The sequence below is a fragment of the Carcharodon carcharias genome, chromosome 11 (assembly GCF_017639515.1).
Source record: "Carcharodon carcharias isolate sCarCar2 chromosome 11, sCarCar2.pri, whole genome shotgun sequence".
Lineage (NCBI taxonomy): Eukaryota > Metazoa > Chordata > Chondrichthyes > Lamniformes > Lamnidae > Carcharodon > Carcharodon carcharias.
In genome coordinates this window covers 13,482,034-13,506,796 of record NC_054477.1, presented here as the reverse complement: position 1 = coordinate 13,506,796, position 24,763 = coordinate 13,482,034, and the positions used below count along the sequence as shown (strand labels likewise).

General features: G+C 45.8%; 1 protein-coding gene across 1 annotated transcript in view; it reads right to left on the bottom strand.

The window, feature by feature from the left end:
* The window catches only part of myo7aa (myosin VIIAa), a 486,672-nt gene that overhangs the window by 66,758 nt on the left and 395,151 nt on the right, over positions 1–24,763 (bottom strand). The window contains exons 19-27 of the mRNA XM_041198962.1: positions 20,906–21,000; positions 15,109–15,193; positions 14,168–14,386; positions 12,965–13,072; positions 11,145–11,354; positions 7,453–7,656; positions 4,531–4,707; positions 3,418–3,501; positions 2,630–2,757 (exon numbers count right to left, since the gene is read on the bottom strand). Of these exons, the coding sequence (XP_041054896.1) occupies positions 2,630–2,757; positions 3,418–3,501; positions 4,531–4,707; positions 7,453–7,656; positions 11,145–11,354; positions 12,965–13,072; positions 14,168–14,386; positions 15,109–15,193; positions 20,906–21,000 (1,310 nt within the window). The remainder of the gene's footprint in view (positions 1–2,629; positions 2,758–3,417; positions 3,502–4,530; positions 4,708–7,452; positions 7,657–11,144; positions 11,355–12,964; positions 13,073–14,167; positions 14,387–15,108; positions 15,194–20,905; positions 21,001–24,763) is intronic.

Sequence of the window (24,763 nt, the reverse complement as noted above, 5' to 3'; positions counted from 1 at the left end):
GTGTAGGTACATCCACAGTGCTCTTAGGAAGGGAGATCCAGAATTTTGAGCAATCAGCAAACCCCACCCTCACTTCCGACCTAGAAGGTAGGTCCTTAATGAAACAGCTGAAGATGGTTGGGCCGAGGACACTACCCTGAGGAACTCCTACAGTGTTGTCCTGAAGCTGAGATAATTGACCTCCAACAACCATCTTCCTTTGTGCTGGGTATGACTCCACCAGTGGAGAGTTTCCCCCCAATTCCCATTGTCTCCAGTGTTGCTAGGGCTCCTTGATGCCACACGCGGTCAAATGCGGCCTTGATGTCAAGGGCAGTCACACTCACCTCAGGGGTTCAGCTCTTTTATCCATGTTTGAACCAAGGCTGTAATGAGGTCAGGAGCTGAGTGGTCCTGGCAGAACCCAAACTGGGCATCAGTGAGCAGGTTATTGCTAAGCAAGTGCCGCTTGACAGCACTGTTGATGACCCCTTCTATCACTTTACTGATGATGGAGAGTAGGCTAATGGGGCAGTAATGGGCCCGGTTGGGTTTGTCCTGCTTTTTGTGTACAGGACATACCTGGACAATTTTCCACATAACTGGGTAGATGCCAGTGTTGTAGTTGTACTGGAACAGCTTGGTTAGGGGCAAGGCAAGTTCTGGAGCACAAGTCCTCAGGACTAGTGCCAGAATATTGTCAGGGCCTATAGCCTTTGCAGTATCCAGTGCCTTCAGCTGTTTCTTGATATCACAGAGTGAATCAAATTGGTTAAAGACTGGCATCTATAATGCTGGGGACCTCTGGAGGAGGCCGAGATGGATCATCCACTCGAAACTTCTGGCTGAAGATTGTTGCAAATGCTTCAGCCTTATCTCTTGCACTGATGTGCTGGGCTCCCTCATCACTGAGGATGGGGATATTTGTGGAGCCTCCTCCTCCAGTGAGTTGTTTAATTGACCACCACCATTCATGACTGGATGTGGCAGGACTGCAGAGTTTAGATCTAATCTGTTATTTGTGGGGTCACTTAGCTCTGTCTATCACTTGCTGTGTATGTTGTTTGGCACGCAAGTGGCCTGTGCTATAGCTTCACCAGGTCAATACCTCATTTTTAGGTGTGCCTGCTGCTGCTCCTGACATGCCCTCCTGCACTCTTCACTGAACCAGGGTTGATCCCCTGGCTTGATGGTAATGGTTGAGAGGGGGATGTGCCAGGCCATGTGATTACAGATTGTGTTTGAGTACAATTCTGCTGCTGCTGATGGACACAACACCTCATGGATGCCCAGTCTTGAGTTGCAAGATCTGTTCAAAATCTATCCCACCTAGCACGGTGATAGTGCCACACAACACGATGGAGGGTATCCTCAATGTGAAGGCAGGACGTCGCCTCCACAATGACTGTGCGGAGGTCACTCCTACCGATACTGTCATGGACAGATGCATCTGCGGCAGGCAGGTTGGTGAGGATGAGGTCAAGTATGTTTTTCCCTCTTGTCGGTTCCCTCACCACCTGCTGCAGACCCAGTCTAGCAGCTATGTCATTTAGGACTCAGCCAGCTCGGTCAGTAGTGGTGCTACCGAGCCACTCTTGGTGATGGACATTGAAGTCCCCCACCCAGAGTACATTCTGCGCCCTTGCCACCCTCAGTGCTTCCTCCAAGTGATGTTCAACATGGAGGAGCACTGATTCATCAACTGAGGGAGGGCAGTACATGGTAATCAGCGGGAGGCTTCCTTGCCCATGTTTGACTTGATGCCATGAGACTTCATGGGGTCCAGAGCCGACGTTGAGGACTCCAGGGCAACTCCCTCCCGACTGTATACCACTGTGCTGCCACCTCTGCTTGGTCTGTCCTGCCAGTGGGACAGGACATACCCAGGGATGGTGATAATGGTGTCCGGGACATTATCTGTAAGATGTGATCCCATGAGGATGACTACATCAGGCTGTCGCTTGACTAGCCTTTGAGACAGCTCTCCCAATTTTGGCACTAGCCCCCAGATGTTAGTAAGGAGGACTTTGTAGGGTTGACAGGGCTGAGTTTGCCATTGTCATTTCTGGTACCTAGGTAGATGCTGGGTGGTCCATCCGGTTTCATTCCTTTTTAGAGTCTTTGTTGCTGCTTGATACAACTGAGTGGCTTGCAAGGCCAGTTTAAGAGTCAACCACATTGCTGTGGGTTGGGAGTGAGAGACTGAGGGATAAATCGCCTGCTCTCCTTTCAATAGTGCCAAGGGATCTTTTACTGTCACCTGAGAAGGTAGGTGAGGTCTCAGCTTAACGTCTCACCTGAAAGGCGGCGCCTCCGACAGTGTAGAGCTCCCCCTTTACTGGACTGGTGATATCAGCCTAGATTTTTAAGACTGTGCAGTTGGGCTTGAACCCACAACCTTCCAACTCAGAGGCAAGCGTGTTGCCACAGTATCCCACAGTACTGCGGGGCAGGGTAAGCATTATGAAAATAGGTCAGATTGGCTGAAGGGATTCTTGTCATCCAAACCAAGGAAATACTTGAAAGTGATGGGCGGGGCCTCAAAGGAAATAGCTGATCTTCCTCGATTCTATTCAACAGTCGTGTTGCCTGGTGAGGAACACCAATGGGGGAGGGAACGAGAAAGTAAAGCTGTGGGAAGGATCAGTACCTGACCTCCGGCCTTAGGATGCCATTCCCTATGATGAAGTGAAGTTTTTCCAGGTTGGAGGTTGGTCGGTCCTCCAACATACTGTTCCCCTGAAGGCTGTAGTCCCCGTCATTCAGTCTCTTTGCCACCTAATGAGAGTCAAACGAGAACCAAAGCATAAATGAAGATGCAGAAACGAAGGACAAATCGCATTTGTATAGCGCCTCTAACACAGTAAAACATCCCAAAAGGAACTTCACAGCAGTGTTATCAAATAAGAATAGGCACTGGACTCAATAAGGATGTATTAAGACAGGTGAGCAAAAGCCTGAACAAACAGGTTGGTTTTAAAGAAGGGTCTTAAATGAAAAGCAGGTGGTGGAGGTGTTTAACAAGGAAATTTGAGAGCTTTGGGCCTAAACAGCTGAAAGCACCGCAGTGTGTTGAAGGCAAATCAGGGATGTGCAAGAGGATGGAATTAGAGGAGCGCAGAGATCGCAGAGGGTTGTAGGGCTGGAGGAGGATAGCTATAGGGAGAGGGCGAGACCAAGGAAGGCTTAAAATCTTTAAAAAAAAATACACCCCAAGGTATAGTCGGACTGGGAGCCACTAGATCAGTGAGCACAGGGATGATGGGAGAAGCGGACTAGATGTGAGTAAGGATTGAAGGCTGATCGTTACTGGGACGCTATTAAATGGAGGGTATTTGGCTATCACTGAGGTAACCTTGATCACAAAACTCATTTTGATGTCGCTCACTGCAAAACGAATCAGTGAAGGTGGAACAGGGAAAATCCTCTCAACATTACCTCCTCAGTTAGCTTCGATTTCTTCTTCAGAGTTAGGGAAACCAGCTTGTGCCTCACACTGTTCTTCTTATCTGTTTGTGAGCCCTGCGACACAACAACGTTAACTTTAATGGAAGACAAGCCATTGCATATGGCAGTACAACAAACACCACACGATAGGGAAAGGTGCATCCGATTTCTCAAAACAACTCCCCTTAGACAGTTATCGGAAAAGGAACAATGTTCCGAGTTACAGAAGGGAGGACGAGGATGAGGGCGGAGAATGGCACTAAATGAATTGCTCATTCAGAGAGCTGGTGGTGACGTGATGGGCTGAGTGGCCTCCTGCACTGTAGGATTTCCCACTGCTACCCAATCCACTAGTCTACCATCTACAAGGCAGAAGTCAGGAGTGTGATGGAATACTCTTTGCTTGCCTGTATGAGTGCAGCTCCAACAATGAAGCTCAACACCATCCACGTCAAAGCAGCCCACTAGACTGACACCCCATCCATCACCTTAAACATTAATTTCTTCCATCAGCAACACACAGTGGCAGCAGTGTGTACCATCTACAAGATGCACTGCAGCAACTTACCAAGGCTCCTTAAACAGCACCTTCAAAAGCCACGACCTCTACCACCTAGAACAAAAAGGGTTGCCGATTCACTGGGAGCACCACCACCTGCAAAAGTTCCCCTCCAAGCCACACACTATCCTGGAACTTGGAAATATAATCGCCATTCCTTCACTGTCACTGGGTCAAAATTCTGGAACTCCCTCCCTAACAGCACTGTGGGCGTACCTACACCACATGGGCTGCAACAGCACAAGAAGGCAGCTCACCATCAACTTCTCAAGGGCAATTAGGAATGGGCAATAAATGCTGGCCCAGCCAGCGATGCCCACATCCCGTGAACGAATAAACAAAAGAATTCCAGCTTCTCTAGGTTTGTGACGGTTCTAAAGAAGAAAAAAAAGTAAAAAATCCCCTGTTTCTTGGGCAATTAAATACTTCCATGTCATCAGCCCCTGCTTGCCTCTTATTTATTTTAACAGGTACCTTTATCAACCAGGGCTCTTCCCGAGAGCAGAGATATTCCTCTGTCTGACGGCTTGTTCATTGAGGCTTACCTCTCCCTCTCCTTGCAGAGCCTGCAGTTCCCATTTATATGTCTTCTTCCCGAGGGTTTCATAGATTTTGGTCATGACTGGTATCTTCTCACTGCCGTCACTCATGGCGGTGTGATATTTGGGTTCCGGCAAGTCCCCCATGAACCGTAATATCGTGATCCAGACTGCAAGAGCTGCCTGCAAGCAAGGAGGTTGCGAAAAAGAAAGGAGAATTTATTTACTTTTTAAATAATAATAATAATAAGTGCCCTTTCAGTGGGTTCAGGAGGTCTCCAAGTGCTTTCTGGCCAAAGAAATGAAGCAATGTAGGACATCTGCCATTTTGTGCACAGCACGATCCCACAAAAGGGGATTAGATAATGACCAAATAGTCTGAATTTTATTGATTTCAGGGGAGGGATAAATACCTGTGAGGGCCCTGGAGAGAACCTTGCTTCTCTCCTTTAAATTATTGCCAGGGGGTCTTTGATGACCACCCAAGATGTCAGACAGGGCCTTACTTCAACCTTTTTCTCCCCCTGAATGGGAGCATCTCAGGCAGTGTAGCATTTCCTCAGGACTGTACTGGATTGGAACTTGAACCCACAACGTTTTGACTCAAGAGGCACGTGTACTACCCATTGCGCCACAGCTGACACCAGAGTAGCACAGGGAGTAAACTCCCCATCGGCTTTATATGAGGCTTTGTGATTTAGAGGCTCCAACATTTTCACACATGCAATTAAATGATTTATTTCCTGGAACCTTCAGATAGAATCCACCAAGTTTGTGGAGCTTTTCCCCGCTTCCCAGGATTCAGGAAAAGCAACAGTGCTCTCGGGGGATGGTGGCATAGTGGTAATGTCATAGTGGTAATGTCATAGTGGTAATCCAGAGGCCCAGGCTAATGCTCTAGGGGCAGGAGTTTGAATAACAGCTGATGGAATTTAAATTCAAAGAATAAATCAGGAAATGATGGGGGAAAAAAAAGAGACACGCTGTCAAAGCTTTTTGTCTTGCACTCATCAGGACAAAAGCAAGAATACCACATTTCAAAGAAAGCAATAATTTATTCTGAATGAGAAGTGGGTGCTGATTGGTCAATGATTTAGTTTGCCATGGAGAATGTACCAGGGAATTATTGCCCCCAGCTTTTGGTAATTCAAAAAAAGGTGCAATGCCTGGACAAATTCCTTTTGCCTGCATGGATATATGCAGCTTCTAGCAAGCGTGAGTGAGCCACAAGGTAAGACCGCCTTATAATTCTAAATTGGTTATTAGTGCAACTCTTAGCATACTTGGGATTGTTCACCACGTGCTGTCCAATTGCAGAATCACATCTAACTTTAGACATTACGTCTTAAGTTTTGCAAGCACCGCTGTTTGAGTATGGTCAGTACTCTGTCTATTGTGAATAGCCAAAGGGACATGCCATTTGATAAGGTCCACCAGTTGTCAGGGTGTACGGTCTACGTACCCGACATCACATGGCACCGAAATTCATATACCACATTACTCATGTGTGGTAGGCAGAACGTGTTTTTGGCTTGATGGCAGCGTCCTGTTAGTGGAAATTGCCACTTTTGTTGCTACTGTATAGTAACAGTGTGAAAAGGCTAGCTTCAACTGTTGCTCACATTTTTGAGATACTTCGCCCTTCCAGATTGTCCTTAGGCTCATGCATGAGATTACTCGATACACAGCGAGCAATGATCGCATTAGGATATCTGGAATTGAAAGCTGGGCTAAGTAACGGTGACCATGAAACAATCATGGATTGTCATAAAAAACCTACCTGGTTCACTGAAGTCCTTTAGAGAAGGAAATCTTCCCTCCTTACTCGGTCTGATCTACCTGTGACTCCAGACCCACAGCAACGTGGTGACTCTGAACTGCCCTCTGAAATGGCCCAGCATGCTACTCAGTTCAAGGGCAATTACAAACGGCCTAGCCAGCAACGCCCACATCGCATGAAAGAATAAAATACTACTTAACGCTCTCAGAAATCAAGGGATTCATCAAATCCTATAAGGTAACACCAGAGTCTGGAATATATAAGTCAGAGGTGAGAGGGTCACTGAGCCACAGTTGTCACCTCATACTTCCCTGGAGCCGTTTAATCTTTTAGAAGAAAAAGAACAATTTGTATTTATATAGCGCCTTTATGGTAATAAAATAACACCTCAAAGCACTTCACAGAAGCATCATAAAACATCACATGACACTGAGCCACAGAAGGAGAGATTAGGTCAGATGACTAAAAGCTTGGTCAAACAGGTAGGTTTAGGAGTCTTTTAAAGGGAGGAAAGCGAGCCAGAGAGGCGGAGAAGTCTCAGGAGGGGATTCAGAGCGTGGGGCCTAGGCAACTGAAGGCACAGCCACCAACGATAGAGCGATTAAAAGTCAGAGGTGCACAAGAGGCCAGAATCAGAGGAGGAACGCAGGTATCTCAGGGGATTGCAGGATAGGAGTTTACAGAGATAGGGAGGGGAGTGAAGGAAATGTAAGGTGAAAGGAAAGTGAAGTCAGGAGTGGAAAATCAGACCAATTAGAGAAAAAATATTTGTAAAATTCTCCTGCAGAATCCACCCCCCCCGCGCCTCCTCTCCCCCCCCCTCCCGCCAACTGCACCTCCTGCTCTCCCCCCAGCGCCTCCTCCTCCTCCCCCCCCCACACCCCCGTGCCTCCTCCTCCTCCTCCCCGCCGCCCCCCCCCCCACCCTGCAAAATGGGCTTTTACGGCAATCGACAATAGTTCCATCGTCACCTTTACTGAGACTTACTTTCAGCTGCAGGTTTTATTAATTGATTTTAAATTCCACCAGCTTGAACCCATGTCCCCAGAGCATTACTCGGGCCCTCTGGCTTATGAGGCCAGTGGCATTACCACTACGCCGCCATATCTACGCGAAGTAATCCATCTCCTCCAACACTTTTCACTTACCAGTTGATCCCCTTCATCATCGTGGTAAAGTAAGGGCAGCTTGAGGGGCCTCCGGATGTAGGTGTGCGTTGTGGTGCCCTGAAAGTAAGTAGCAGCGAACTTGGCAAACTTGTACTCAGAAAGATCTTCCTCTTCCTCTTCTGGGAGTGGCAGGCTTGCATCCAGATCCTCTTCCTCCAACTCTCTCGGGGTACGCTCGAGATCCTGGTGCCAACACAAAAACAGATACAAAGCTTAAGGCAAATCTCACTGGCAGCAGCATCAGAAACAATACACACACACAAAGGGAAACATTAATGTGGAAATTGGAATAAATCAGAGCTCCGTTCATTCCACTCACTTCGGTTAGTGCAAAATATTAACGGCACCTATCGAGGCAGAAGAGAGACCATAAAGAACGTAAGAACTAGGAGCAGGAGTCAGGCAATTCAGCCCCTTCTGAACTTTCACCCAGTTCTGCTGAAGGGTCATGAGGACTCGAAATGTCAACTCTTTTCTTCTCCGCCGATGCTGCCAGACCTGCTGAGTTTTTCCAGGTAATTCTGTTTTTGTTATTAATTCAGCCCCTCGAGCCTGCCCCACCATTGAATACGATCATGGCTGATCTCATTTCGGCCTCAACTCCAATTTCCTGCCCTATAAGAACTAGGAGCAGGAGTAGATAATTCAGCTCCTAGAGCAAACAGAATGAATGATTGAGGGGATGGAGGGGTTGGATTATGAGGAGTGACTACGTAAATTAGGCATGTTCTCCCAGGGGAAAAGAAAAAACGGAGGTCAAGTGATTACAAGTCCTGTTTTTGGGATCCCAAAATTAAAAAGGATTGGATAATCTAGACCATCGCTCCTTGTCCAAAACACCCAGAAGACATGGCCGGTGCTTAATGGAGGGGAACTTCAAAACTAATCTGTGGAAACAATGGCTGAAATTTTAGCAAAAAGAGTGAATCCATGCAGTCTTGCCATCAGGATGTAATGCATGACCTGAATCCTGAGACTGCAATGGCTATTTTATCAGTGGCAACCAATGAAAAGGCTGCTTTCAGGAATAGTTGTCAGAGGCAGAGGGTGATGACAGAAGGATGCTTTATTGACTGAAAGCCAGTGTCCAGTGGCACACCACAGGGATCTGTGCTCGGTCCCCTATTATTTAACATAGGTGACTACGTTGAGGGGGGGGTGGGGGGTAGGATTAGTTTGTTTGCGGATGACACAAAGATTGGCCGGGTGGTTAACAGCGAGGTTGATATAGCCGGGATGGTCAAATGGGCAGGTAAGTGGCAGATGGAATTTAACCCTGAAAAGTGTGAGGTGATATGCTTCGGAAGGAGTAATTTGACAAGGAAGTATTCAATGAACGGTATGGCACTAGGAAGTTCTGAGGAACAAAGGGACCTTGGCGTGTGTGTCCATAGATCTCTGAAGGCAGAGGGGCATGTAAGTGGGGTGGTGAAAAAGACATATGGGACACTTGCCTTTATCAAACGAAATATATATTACAAAAGTAGGGAGATCAGGTTGGAGTTGTAGAGAAACTTGGTGAGGCCACAGCTGGAGTACTGTGTGCAGTTCTGGTCGCCACATTATAGGAAGGATGTGATTGCACTGGAGGGGGTGCAGAGGAGATTCACCAGGATGTTGCCTGGGATGAAACATTTAAGTTATGAAGAGAGATTGGATAGACTTGGGTTGTTTTCATTGGAGCAGAGAAGACTGAGGGGCGACCTGATCGAGGTGTACAATATTATGAGGGACATGGACAGGGTGGATAGGGAGCAGCTGTTCTCCTTAGTTGAAGGGTCAGTCACAAGGGGGCATAAGGTTTAAGGGGGATGTGAGGAAAATCTTTTTTACCCAGAGGGTGGTGATGGTCTGGAATGCACTGCCTGGGAGGGTGGTGGAGGTGGGTTGCCTCTCATCCTTTAAAAAGTACCTGGATGAGCACTTGGCACGTCATAACATTCAAGGCTATGGGCCAAGTGCTGGTAAATGGGATTAGGTAGGTAGGTCAGGTGTTTCTCACGTGTCGGTGCAGACTCGATGGGCCGACTTTATCCTGTGAATAAAGTCCAATTAAGGGCAGCAGGCAAACCTTCCACGCCGCTTGCCCAATCAGAGGCAGCTCTGCAGCACCATTGCGAGAGATGGCCGCTGCTGAAGCTGCGAGGAGAATGAAATATCTCCTCCATCTTGAGGCACCCTTGGATCGGAGGTAGGAATGCTGTTTTTCCTGTTGTGCTAGGGCCCAGCAGACAGCCCCTGGCGATCAGAGGGGTGAACCCTACTGCTCTAGGCGTGGGGAGCCACAGGGGCGGCCATTGCTGAAGAGGGATCCCCTCTTTAGGGCACAAAGCCTGAGGAATCCAAGGCCCAACCACCTCCCCAACCTGGGAAGCCAGCTGGCGGACTCTCCCCGGCAGTAGAGGCTGTCCGGATGCCAGTGAGATGGCCGTCAATAAGCCAATTAATTGGCTGCAGCTCCCACTGCTAAGAATACCGCCTGCAGCCTACAGGTGGCAGGCTTCCCTCCCTAAGCTGTGCACCTTTATTTCTCTGTTCCTCCTATCTCCCCAGTGCACCTTCACTGGGCTGATAAAATCCTGGCAAATTATTCCATGAGTGAGTGGCCTATCAATGGAACAGGCTCCTTAGGGACACGGGAAGCAGAATGTATTAATTCATTAGAATGCAAATTCCATTAGATTCTTTCAAAAAAGAACCTATTGTTTGGCAGCACAGAACTCGAATACTATTGAAAAGAGGGACATGCTACCCAAGCTTTTCACCCTGCGCTCACTAGGACAAATGCAAGAATGTGAAATTTCAAACGATCACAACAATTTTTACTACAGGAAAAAAAGGGTGCTGATTGGTTGGCAAGTCAACTCTGATTGGCTGAGGTGCTGTCATGGAGAGAGCAGCAGAAAACTGTGTGGCAGTGCTAGAGTCGACTTGCCAACCAAAAAGCACCCTTTTTCTCCTGTAACACCAATCGTTGTGATCAGTTTGAGATTTGGCTTTCTTGCATTTGTCCTGATGAGTACAAGATGAAACGTTTTAGCAATAAGGGGGACAAGGGCAGCAGATGCATGGGAACACCACCACCTGGAAGTTCCTCTCCAAGCCACTCATCATCCTGACTTGGAAATATATCGCCGTTCCTTCACTGTCGCTGGGTCAAAGTCCTGGAACTCCCTTCTTAACAGCACTGTGGGTGTACCTGCACTACATGGACTGCAGCAGTTCCCCACCGCCTTCTCAAGGGCAATTAGGAATGGGCAATAAATGCTGGCCCAGCCAGCAAAGCCCACATTCCGCGAATGAATAAAAATATATGTCTCTCTTTTTGGCAATAATCAAAATAATCAATTTTGGATACCGTATTCGAGCAGTATGGCAAGAGTTGCGTTGTTTAGGAGGGAAAAGGATAACTTTTGACATATGCTCCCTACAAAATGGGGAATTTGCTCATCCCAGTACTGGGTCTGTTGTAGACTAATCATGGAGATGGATTGCCAAGGTTAGTCGTCGACTCCATTCTGAGACTGAGACTATCAGGACGGTAGGAAGTGAACTCAGTGCACTTCGTCATTTGTAATCTTGCAATTCCCACGTTCCAGCTCCACCTCTAGATTCATTTGCTCAGCAGTCATCACTTGAGCCAAGTTAAGAGAACGTTTTAACTTTCGTACCTCAAACCCCGATGGTGCTTGTCCCTCCTGTCCCGGCAGCACAGTGGGCATGCCCAGAAACCCAAACATCTTATCCACCATCTCAGAGTCATTCACCGGCTCATTGCGAGCCTTCTCCATCTGCTCCACCATTTCTTTCTTTCGACGGGCTTCCCTCCGCTCATTCACCTCCCTCTCGGCATCTTCACGAGCCAATTGAGCGAGGCGTTCCTGCGGGAAGAAGAGAGCAAAATGCGTCCAGCCCAAAAGAAAAAAAATCACTCTCTAGGACTACTGCACAAAGACCACCCTCACCAAAGTCAGTCAAGTGTGGCACAGTTGGTTCAACCAGCCAAGCCAATGCAACTTCACTGGCTTCAGGAGTCTTCCAACAGACATATTATCCCCTCAATCTCCTCCCTGCCCTTCACATTAAGTTCCAAGGGTGCAGGAAGTCTCCCAGTACCTCAGCCAGATGCACATTCATCAGCAAGATGACATGTTGTCAGGACCTTGAGCTACAATAGCCATTACAGCCAATAGAACTATGTAAAACAAAAACAGAATTACCTGGAAAAACTCAGCAGGTCTGGCAGCATCGGTTCTGTCGAAGGGTCATGAGGACTCGAAACGTCAACCCTTTTCTTCTCCACCGATGCTGCCAGACCTGCTGAGTTTTTCCAGGTAATTCTGTTTTTGTTTTGGATTTCCAGCATCCGCAGTTTTTTTGTTTTTATCAATAGAAATATGTATTTGTACAGTACAACATCCTACCACAAAAAACTAAAATGACACATAGCCATTAGGCAGAAAGCATGAGGACAGGTGGCCAAACTCTTTGACAAAGAGGTAGATTCTAAGGAACATCTTAAAACAAAGCAAGAGAGGCAGAAAAGGGTTTAACAACAGAATTTCAGAGCTTAGAGCCCGGGTAGCTGAAGGCATGGCTGCCAATGTTGAGGCCAAAGAGGCGAGAGATGTACCAGGTCAGAGAGTTGTAGGGCTGGTGGAGGTTACAAAAGGGGTGAAGCCATGAACGGAATTGAGCATGAGGGTGCGAGTTTTAAAAAGGGTGTTACTAGGCCAGGGGCCAATGTAGGGATGATGAATGAATGAGACTCGGTGCAAGTTCATGATATATTGCAGAGTTTTGGATGGGCTCAAGTTTACAGAAGGGTCCAAGGAGGAAGGCTGGGCAAGAGAGCATTGGAATAGTTGCATCTGGGAGGTAGCAAATTATGGAAGAGGATTTCAGCAGAAGATGGGCTGAGATTGGGACAGAGACGGGCAATATTACAGAGACTTGCCAAGGCTCCTATGACAGCACCTTCCAAACCTACAGCTTCTACCACCTAAAACAGGACAAGAGCAGCAGACGCATGGGAACACCACCATCTGCAAATTCCCCTCTAAGTCACACACTATCCTGACTTGGAATTATTATCACCTTTACAGTCACTGGGTCAAAATTCTGGAACTCCCTTCCTAACGGCACTGTGGACAACAGCCGTTCAAGTAGGCGGCTCACCACCACCTTCTCACGGACAATTAGGGACGCCCACATCCCGTGAAAGAATAATTTAAAAAAAAAAGACAACTTGTCCCGACCTGATAGTCACGGAACCACTTCTCCCTCCTTAATCTGGAGGGAAGTTATTTTGCCTTTGGCGAACTCAGTACAGACCAAGAAGCAAGGGCTAAGTGCAGACAGCAACACTACTCATTAGCAGTTTTACCATACAAACCTACAAATCAGTTTGAAAACAATCAGGGCCTCAGGTGCCATCAGGTTACATGTCCAGTCATGGGAAACTGGGACTAAAATCATTCAAGCAACCCACCTGATGTTTCCTTTCTGCCTCCTCCTTGGCTTTTTTGCTGCTCATCTCCTTGCGGAGACGCACCTCTTCGGCGAGACGTAGCTTCTCTGCTTCAAGCCGTCGACGATACTGTCGGGAGGTTAAGGCACGGGTTTTAGATTTCAAATACGTTTATTTCTTTGAACCTGAACTGTAGGTGGGACAATCGAAGAAGATATTTATACAGAAAGGCTTGCATTTATGGGTCAATTATCTCAAAACTTAGGCCACTGCTGCTTTTGACTTCTGCTCATGGCAAAAATCGCTCAGCTATCTATAAAAAGTACATCCGACAAATGGTGATGACAGGCCCAGCTGCCTTACTTGCAAAGGCAAATCAAAAAATTCATGGGAGACGACAAGGTCTTGGTTGACAGAGCAGGTTGCCGAAGCAGTTTAACAGAGGATGTGAAGTGACAGTTGTGTGAGAAGCAACAGTGAAAGATTGCACAGCCTAAATTATAGGGCATAGGAGGAGGCCATTCAGCCCATTATGCCCCGTCGGTTCTTTGACTGTCAAATCTAATTAGTCCCACTCCTTTGCACTTTCCGCTCACCATCACTTTCTCCAGGGCAATTTAGGGATGGGCAATAAATGCTGGCCTCGCCAGCGACACTCACCTCCCATAAGCAAACACATTTTTAAAAAACTACCTTTTGAAAATGGGTGCATTTGATTTTATTCGCAGGTTTGTATGTAGCAGTGTCCTGGAGATTAATCTTCAACTCCTGGAGACTTCAGGGCAATCTCGAGGCTTTGGCAATCCTTACGTGGTAGTCAGTGGAGTTCCTGCATCCATTACAAGAGGCACTTCACTGCACTCCATGGCGCTGCTTGGGGCATCCTGAGACATGATACATAAAATCGCCAAAGCACAGTAGGCAGCCAAATCGGGGCTATCGTGCCTGTGTCAGTTCTTTGACAGGGCTATCCAATTAATCCCCACTCCCCTGCTCTTTCCCCGTAGCCCTGCACATATTTATTTTTCAAACATATACCTAATTCCCTTAAAAATGTTGAAACTCCTTTCACTCCCGAGTGGGCAGTGCATTCCTGATCATCATAACACTCTGCATAAAGAAAGCTATCATGAATGCAAGCTCTTTCCTATTGCTTTTTTACACAAAGGTGGGTTCACATTCCAAATATCAAACCCCCCCCCGCCTTACAGGAAAGGCACTCACTTCTCCTCTCAGCCGCTTGTAGAGCCTGCGTGCGATCATGCCTCGGACACAGGCCTGAATGGTGATGACAGCCCAGAAGCAATGGCGGAACGCTCTCCGCACCAAGTAACCCCGACAATGGGCCTGGAACATGATGATTCTCTCGCGGGCGAAGTGATACTGGGTGCAGAGCTTACGGGATCGATAGAGGGCCTGCAGTCTGGAGAATCCAATTCTCATCTGTACGAGGATCAAAGAGAACGTTGAAGCAACAAAACAAGGTGCAAGTTATGTTTTCTCCACCACCTATTCCTGTACTCTCTGAACACGTCATAAAGAGGAGGCCCCCTTGAACCTGCTCCACCGTTCAATAAGGTCATGGCTGACCTCCCAGCTCGACTCTGCTGTCTCACCTTATCCCTCGATTTTCTTGCATGCTAAATTATCAGTCATTTTTTATGCAGAGGATTCACATTCAAGGTCAGAGACAGTACAACCGATAACATATAGGACTTTATCAGCCAAAGTAGACATGCATCCCATAATTTGTTACCATATTTCATAGTCTTCCGGATTGTAAGTCTAAAATCGTGGGTGTGCCTTACAAATCATGACTTTGCACAATTACTTAGGCAGCAAATTCTAAACGTGCCCTTTACCACTTAGCAGGCTCATGGGAATGCCACCACCCGCAAGTTCCCCAAGCCACTCACCATCCTGACTTGGAAATATATCGGCGTTCCTTCACTGTCGCTGGGTCAAAATCCTGAAACTCCCTCCCTAACAGCACTGTGGGTGTACCTACAGCACATGAACTGCAGCGGTTCAAGGTAGTGACTCACCATCACCTTCTCAAGGGCTATTTAGGGATGGGCAATAAATGCTGGCCCAGCCAGCGACACCCACATTGCATGAACAATTAATTAAAAAGGCTAAGAATTAATGAGAAATAGTTAACTTACTGCACTGAAATTCTTCCGGCACTGATATCCTCGCCAATACTTCTGAATTAACATCACTGATTTTCTTATTTTAACAAAGTTTGACCTGTGGAAGATTTTGAAATTTTTAAAATCCAGAATCGAACATGTTTTCTTACAACAAAACTACCGCGCTATATTATTCTAGTGTTCATGGATAGCTATCAACTGGTTAAGAATGGATTGGTTACAGAATAAGCTTCCCACTATTTTAAGCTTTCTAACAAGGCTCAGTGGGTTATAGTCTCACCTCAGAGCTAGACGGTTGTGGATTCAAATCCAACTCAAGAAGTGAGAGCATACAATCTAGGCTGACACCCCCAGTGCCGTACTGAGGGGGTGCTGCATTGTCTTGGTGCCATCTTATGGAGGTGACATTAAACCGAGGTTCCTCCTGTCCGCTTAGGTGGATGTGAAAAGATTCCACGGCGCTACTTCGAAGGGTAGCAGTGAATTTTCTGGCCGATATATATCCCTCAACCAACATAGCTAAAACAAATTCAAGGGCAAAGTACTGAGGGATGCTGGAAATCTGAAAGGGAGAATGCCTGAAATACCCAGCATCAGTGGGGAGTGGAATAGAGTTAATTGTACAAGATCCCCAGTCTAAAATGTTAACTCTGCTTCTCGCTCCACAGATGCTGCCTGACCTGTGGAGTGTTTCATAAGGACATAAGAAATAGAAACAGGAGTAGGCTGTATGACCCTCAAAGCTTATTCTGCCATTCATTAAAGGTTATGGCTGATTTAATCTTAGCCTCAACTCCAATTTCCTGCCTGGTCCCCAAATCCCTTGATTTACCATGTAGATTGATAATCTGTTTTAACCCATCCTGGAATATATTCACTGAAGCAGTTTCCACAGCTCTCTGGGTCAGAAAATTTCAAAGATACGTGATGCTCAGGTGAGAAATTCCTCCTCATTGCTGTCTTCAGTGGGAGACCCCTTATTTTTAAACTATGTCTCTTAGTTCTAGAATCCCTCACAAGGGGAAACATCCTCTCAGCATCTACCTTGAGAATCCCCTCCAGAGTTTTACATGTATCAATGAAATCATCTCTTATTCTTCTAACCTCCAATCAGTATAGGCCCAAACTGCTCAACCTTTCCTCCTAAAGCAACCGCTTCATCCCAGGAATTAGCCAAGTGAACTTTCTCCGAACTGCTTCCAATGCAAGTATATCCCTTCTTAAAATAAGGACGCCAAAACTGTATGCAATACTCTAGGCGTGGTCTCACCAATGCCCCTGTACAGTTGTAGCAAGACTTCCCCACTTTTAAACTCCATCAGCCTTGCAGTAAAGGCCAACATTCCATTTGCTGTTTATATCACTAATACAGACTGCCATTAGCACATTGCTGTTGTGGGACCTTGCTGGGCACAAAACTGGTCTCCACATTTCCTTGATTGCAGCTTTAACACATCCTAAGGCAGGAAGGATGCTATTTAAATGCAAGTCTTTTGTTTTTTTTAAAACCTGCCTCTTCCATGAGCGTAAGGTTCATAAAAACATCCACTATAGAAGGGCATCCACAAGTTTTCCCACACCAGCCATGTCCCATGTCTGTGAACCTCAGTGAACAAGTGCAATAATTTTTGAGAAATTTCTGATGCTTCAATAATCAATTGAATTTTGCAAATCCTTGCAGTCAGAGAGGAGACATTTATCCGTTCAATCTTATTTGGAACTAGTTCTTTGATGTTTTCTTTTATTCGTTCACGGGATGTGGGCATTGCTGGCTAGGCCAGCATTTATTGTCCAAGCCTAGCTGCCCTTGAGAAGGTGGTGGCAAGCTGCTAACTTGAACCACTGCAGTCCATGTGGTGTAGGTACACCCACAGTGCTGTTAGGGAGGGTCTTCAATGTTTTTGCCCTGGTGATAGGGAAGGAACAGCGATATATTTCCAAGTCAGGATGGTGAGTGGCTTGGAGGGGAACTTCCAGGTGGCGGTGTTCCCACATGTCTGTTGCCCTTGTCCAGCTAGGTGGTAGTGGTTGTGGGTTTGGAAGGTACTTTCTAAGGAGCCTTGGTGAATTCCTGCAGTGCATCTTGTAGATGTACACACTGCTGCTATTGTGCCTCGGTGGTGGAGGGAGTGAATGTTTGTGGATGTGGTGCCAATCAAGCGGGCTGCTTTGTCCTGGATGATGCCAAGCTTCTTGAGTGTTGTTGAAGCTGCACTCATCCAGGCAAGTAGAGAGTACTCCATCACACTCTTGACTTGTGTCTTGTAGCTGCTGGACAGGCTTTGGGGAGTCAGGAGGTGAGTTACTCGTCGCATAATTCTTAGCCTCTGATTTGCTCTTGTAGCCACAGTATTTATATGGCTAGTCTAATTCAGTTTCTGGTCAATGGTAATCCCCAGGAAGTTGACAGTGGGGGATTCAGTGATGGTGATGCCATTGAATGTCATGGAGCAAAGGTTAGATTCTCTCTTGTTGGAGATGGTCATTGCCTGGCACTCGTGTGGCATGAATGTTACTTGCCACTAGTCAGCCCAAGCCTGGATATTGACCAGGTCTTGCTGCATTTGGACATGGACTGCTTCAGCATCTGAGGAGTCGCGAATGGTGCTGAACATTGTGCAATCATCAGCGAACATCCCCACTTCTGACCTTATGATGGAAGGTAGGTCATTGATGAAGCAGCTGAAGATGGTTGGGCCGAGGACACTACCCTGAGGAACTCCTGCAGTGATGTCCTGGAGCTGAGATGACTGACCTCCAACAACCACAACCATCTTCCTTTGTGCTGGTTATGACTCCAGCCAGTGGAGAGTTCCCCCCACCCACCCCATTGACTCCAGTTTTGCTAGGGCTTCATCAAGGCACACTTGGTCAAATGCGGCCTTGATGTTGAGGGCAGTCGCTCTCACCTCACCCCTGGAGTTCAGCGCCTTTCTCCATGTTTGAACCAAGGCTGTCATGAGGTAAGAAGCTGAGTGACCCTGGCAGAACCCAAATTGAGCAACAGTAAGCAGGATATTGCTAAGCAACTGCTGCTTGATAGCACTGTTGATAACCCCTTCCATCACTTTACTGACGATTGAGAGTAGACTGACGGGGTGATAATTGGCTGGTTTGGTTCTGTCCCGCTTTGTGTGTATGGGACATACCTGGGCAATTTTCCACATAGCCAGGCAGATGTAGCAGGTGAGAGGCAAGTTAAGATGTCATGAAATTTCACTCAGAAAAAAGGAACCGAGGCACCAGAGAAGGTGCAAACAGTGATTTACATTGATGCTAGCAGAATTGAGGGGTTATAACAAGCCAGGGAAACATAACAGGCTGAGCGTAGTTGGCCTTTAAAATTGTGCTTGTTGGAGAAATCTGAAACAAAGACTGGACCTTGGGGGCTATAAATATAAGATCGCCACTGATAAATCCAATTGAGAATTCAGGAGAAACTTCCTTACCCAGGGGTTGGAGCTTGCTTGTTTATTTTTATTTATTCTTTCACAGGGTGTGGACTTCGCTGGCCCTGCCAGTATTTATTGCCCATCCCTCATTCCCCATGGGGTAGTGGTGGTGGTGGTGGTGAGCCGCCTTCTTGAACCGCTGCAGGCCATGTGATGAGCGGTTGAGGCAAATAACACACCATTAGTTGCAGGGGAAGCCAGATAAATACGAGAGTGAAAGAAATGGAAGGGAAAAAAGTAGGTTGTGAGGAAGCTTGTGTTCAGCATAAACACCAGCAGAGACTTGTTGGGCCAAATGGCCTGCTCCTGTGCTCCTGTAAATTCTACATAATTCGATGTACATTAGGAATCAGGGATACGGAACATCCTCTCATATTAAAATAAATAAAGTGGAGTTCATGGTCAGGTGAACAATGGAAGGAGCTGGACTGATGGGTCAAGTAGCTTTTCCTGACTTAAATGATTCTAGATCCTGGCTAATTAATTCCAATGCTCGATGGTGGAATGAGAAAAGCAAATCAGATGTTGACATATTACTAAAAAGTCATTACCCAGCCAAAATAGTGAGAGTCCCTTTATAAATCATTGTTGTGACTTATATTTAGAACAATGTGTGCAGCTATTGACAGGGAACAGAAGACAGCAACTGAGGAAGAGGCGTTGGCAAAGCAGTCATGTCACCAGCCCAAGCTGGTGTTCTCAGGACATGGGTTCAAATCCCACTACAGCAACTGGAGGAATTTAGATTCAATGAATAAATCTGGAAAATTGCCCAGCTATGTCCTGTCCACAAAAAAATAGGGCTGGGACAGCTCAGGTTTTTCATCAATGGGTGTTCCAACAGTTTCGTGCAGATTACCCAAATGTCTTAGCTTTCAGCTCATTATGACACGACTCTTCAGTATTTTAATCCCACAGGTGGTCATCACAAGTGGCTACTAATTGGCCACTTAAGGGTTTCAATAGGCCCAAGGGCAGGCAGGCTGCCTGATGCCTTACCTGCCCACTGTAATATGGGAGGGAGCTCAAGGGCGGGTCGGAAGGTGGCAGGCCCGCTACCTGCTGTATTTTATGAGCTTCCCCTGCCATCAAATATACAAAACAGACACTGCCATCAGGTGAGGGGGACGTAAAATACAGCCCAATATTTCAGTGAGTGTGTGGTCAATCCATGAAAGAGGCTCTCTAGTGGAAGCCATTAATATTGATTCATTTCAATCCAAATTAGATTTCTTCCAGAAAATAATCTTGGAATGCTACATAAGAATAATGTGACCAGTGTGCTGTGCTTGGGAGAAATAGGTGAGTTTGGATCATGGTTCCCCAAGCTCTCCACCACTGGTGCTTTTCTTCACCTCTTGTCTGTTGTAGTCTAATCGATAGCGATCGCTTGGGTTAGTCAAGAACTCCATTATGTTGTATCTTGTGACTGCCAGAATGGTAGAAGGTGAACTACATGGATTTTGGTCTTTTCTCATCTGGAAATTTTTTGTTTTATTCATTCATGGGATGTGAGCATCACTGGCAAGGCCAACATTGACTACTCATCCCTAATTGCCCTTGAACTAAGTGGCTTGCTAGACCATTGCAGAGGGCAGTTAAAGGTCAACTGCATTGCTGAAGGTTTAGATTCACACGTAGGCCAGACCAGGAAAGGATAGCAGATTTCTTTCCCAAAAAGACATTAGTGAACCAGATGTGTTTTTATGGCAACTGATGTTTGTGAAACTATCACCATTATCAAAATTAGCTTTCAATTCCAGAGTTTATTAATTGAATTTAAATTCCACAAGCTACCATGGTGGGATTTGAACCCATACCCCCAGGCCATTAGCCTGGGGATTGGATTACTAGTCCAGTGACATTAACACTAAACCACTGTCTCCCCTAAATCCCATGCTCTTGATGTAGTGAATGGCATTCAAACAAAATTGCATGGCTAACTTTTATTCTAATCACTAAAAAATGAACTATGATTAAAATGTTCTTATGTATTAAGATCAAATCCCTGTAAAATCTTTGGCTTTAAAGTGTAGGGATTTGGATTCAAAGAGTGTTGATGCCATCACATGATCATAAGCTCCCTCCCCTATTCAACCTCAGGAATAGCATCGCTCATGTTTCATATCCATAATCAAATAGAAACTGTCAATGTTGCTAGCTGATCTTGTGCGGTATCAGGAAAATAGGATTAGACTAAACATTGACACATAGTGGGTCAAATGACCTTTCTCCACTGAAATACCAGTAATTTTCTTTGTGGTCTGACAACATTCAAGAGATTCCACCAATGTTCCATAGGTTTGGGCCTTTTGAATAAAGGTGGGCTGTTTCAGTCTTTTTTTGATGAGCCCTACCTGTCTTTGAATCCTCGAACCACTTTCTGAATGAGGATGACCTTGTCTGTGATTGCCTTGTCTCTCTCGATCTCCAGCAACATATCGTGGTGATCCTGAAAAACACCCAAGATAAGGATTTTTTAAAAATCCACCGCTCACCAAACTACTCTTATTCAATAAAACTCTGCTCCATTGAATACCAACATGTACCCCATCTCCCCTTAGATCTTTGTTAATATATAACATTTCCTGTCATTTTAGCAATAGGTCGATCGAGAATCATTAGACATTTGTAATATTCACCCCTATAAAACCTGGGAGTCTAAGTTAATTGAAAATTTCACCAAAATTAAGAGATGAGGGGTATTAGGGAATAAGGAACCAAGGCTTGGGTAAATGAGTTTGGTTGACCAATGAACTCTAACTGCACACCTTCCTATGTTCTCCTCAATTGCTGCTTTCAATCAATAACAGGGAGAGACTGAACTAAGAATAACCAGTGATGGTTCATTGAGACATAGTGCAGAGCACCAGATCATACGTGCTCACTCAAACCTCCAGAACTAGGCTTACAGTTCCCAATGCTGTACAGTGATTTGTCAGTGCTGTCACATGATCAGTACACTTGCATTCTCTTAAAAGGTACCAGGTCTCTTACTTTACCACAGTGTGTGAATAGAGTTAAGGTACAGGTCAACCGTGATCTAGGTGATGGAGGGGCTGAACGGCCTATTCCTGTTCCTGTTGAGGAGAGCACCAGCTGGCTCTCTGCAGTTAGATTGAGAGCTGCGGGTTGTTCTTGGTCTGGACCAAGGATTTCTCCATGCACAGCTGTCAATGTGGCTGAATTTTAGCTGGTAGAAGGGTTACTAGTGTCCTCTCCAAGAAATGAACCTTCGTAACTCCATGAATTTCTCAAACTCATGGACCAACAATTTACGTTGAAACCCACAGTCGGAGCGGGGCTTAGCCATTTGCAGGGAAGATTCATCTCACCCACAAGTGGTCAATTAAGTTCATGGGGCAAACCCTGCCTGCTCCTACAGTTTTTTACCTCAGCTAAGGCTGTCTAGTTGTGTCAAAGCATTTACTGACGATTGGGCGCAGAGCAATATGGATTTGAATCCGCATTAAAAACATAAAAAAATGGGAATATTCAGTGCTATAATGCAATTAGAAGATAAACAGAATGAAAGCTTCAAAGGGCCAAATGCAGTCAGAAAAATTTAGGACCACTATTTTTCCCTTTGAGTCAATCCACTTTAATTCAATCCTGTCCCATTCTACGATTTCAATCCTAAAAATGCATTAAAAAATCTCTCAGCACACGCCCTCAAGTTTTTCCGATGTTGCCATGACAATGGCCTTCTGCGATCATCACTGGCCCATCAGAAGATCTGGAGTTTCCTCTCAGGAAGCAGAGCTCTCCTGCTGTCCTCAGCAATAAGCACAAATGAACAAAGCAACTTCCCGATACAGCAACAGCTGAGAATCTCTGATAAACCCTCCCGTGGGCGGAGGAGGGAAAAAAAAACAGCGCTGCTCTCCAACAGCCAGTCACTGGTCTCAGCACCATCGCAATGGCAAGAACTGGTACCTTTAAAATAGTAAAAAGGTCCTGAGGTGCTTCACAGGAGCATTAGAAAATAAAAATGGACACCGAGTCACACATGGAGAGAGACGTTAGGGCAGGTGATCAGAAGCTTGGTCAAAGAGGTAGGTTTTTAAAAAAGGAACTTCTTCAGAGGGTAAGGAGCGAGATGGAGAAGTGTAGGGAGGGAATTCCAGAGCCTAGGGTCCAGGCAGCTGTTAGCACAGCCACCAATGATGGAGCAATGAAACATTTGGAATGCGCAAGAGGCAAGATTTGGACAACTCAACGAGGAATTATTTAAATTATCCATCTGTGGGGCCCACTCATCAATGAATTTCTAACTAAGGACTACTTCACAATTCCTGGACAATAATCGTAAGGAACGAGTCAGCAGCTATTGATTCAAAGCCCTCCTTCTCACTATGGCCCGTGAGCTTTTTCCTCTCTAGCAATACATCATGCTGCCTCTCAAATCCATCCATTTTCATTCAAAGGCAAGTAATCACCCTTTTATGCAACAGAGATTCCTTACTCTCTTAGTGTTGAAATCTCGTGTCCGCTATTTCAAACATTTACACGCGCACATAAGAGTTAGGAGCAGGAGTAGGCCTCTCGGCCCACAGAGCCTGCTCTGCTACTGAACAAGATCATGGCTGGTCTAACCATAACCTTCTGCCTACCCAGATAACCTTTCATTCTCTGCCTTAAAACATTCAAAGGCTCGGCTTCCACTGCCTTTGAGAAGGGTATGACTACCCTCAGAAAATTTCTTTTCATCTCCTACCTTAAATGGGTGACCCCTTATTTTTAAACAGTGACCCCTCCCAACAAGAGGAAACATCTTCTCCACATCCATCGTCTCAAGACCCCTCAGGACCTTATGTTTCAATCGAGTTACCTGTTACTCTTCTAAACTCCAGCGGATACAAGCCTAGTCTGTCCAATCTTTTCTCATAAGACAACACGCCCATTCCTGGTATTAGTTTGGAAAACCTTCTCTGAACTGCTTCTAATATATTTACAACCTTCCTTAAATAAAGAGACCAATACTGTACACAGTACTCCAGATGTGGTCTCACCAGCGTCCTGCCCAACTAAATAAACTCCCTAGATGTGGTCTCACCAGTGTCCTGCCCAACTAAATAGCCTCCCTGCTTTTGTAATCAATTCCCCGCACAATATACAATAACATTCTATTAGCATTCCTAATTACTTGCTGGACTGTATTCTAACCTTTTATGATTCATGCGCTAGGACACCCAGACCTTTCTGCATCTCAGGAGCTCTGCAATCTCTCACCATTTAGATAATAAGCTTCATTTTTATTCTACCTGCCAAAATGGACAATTTCACATTTTCCCATGTTATACTCCATTTGCCAGATCTTTGCCCATTCATTTAATCTATCAATATCCCCTTGCAGCCTCCTTATGTCCTCTTCACAATTTCATTTCCTACCTACCTTTGCATCATCAGCAAATTTAACAACAATTTGGTCCCTACACCCAAGTCATTTATATAAATTGTAAAAAGTTGAGTCCCCAGCACTAATCCCTGTGGCACACCACTCATTACATCCTGCCAACCAGACAAGGACCCATTTATGGCTATTCTCCTTTTCCTGTTTGCTAGCCAATCTTCTATCCATGCCAATATGTTATCTCCTATACCATGAGCTTATATTTTCTGTAATAACCTTTGATGTGACACCTTATCAAAATGCCTTCTGGAAATCCAAGTACAGTGCATCTACTGGTCCCCCTTGATCCACAGCACATGTGGCTCCTTCGAAGAACTCTAATAAATTGGTTAAACATGATTTCACTTTCACAAAACCATACTGACTTGGCCAGACTGCCTTGAATTTTTTTTAAGTGCTCTGCCATAACATCTTCAATAATAGCTTCCAACATTTTCCCTATGACAGATGTTAAGATAACTGGCTTTGTTAAAGCTAACTTTGTCACAGGGAGCAACTTTGCCTGGGAACAACTTGGGAAATGCCCCTCAATCTTCAATTAGTAGGAAATAAGATTGTGCAGAAGGGGATGGGAGAGAGTAGCCTATTGGGTAATGGCTCTCAGATAGATGCAATATGTCCCATGGGATTATTTCGAAGATGACCAAGGGAGTTTCCCAGGTGTCCTGGCCAATATTTATTCCTCAATCAACATCAGCAAAACAGATTATCTGGACATAATCACATTGCTATCTTTAGGAGCTTACTGTGAGCAAATTGGCTGCTGTGTTTCCTACATTACGACAATGGCTACACTTCAAAA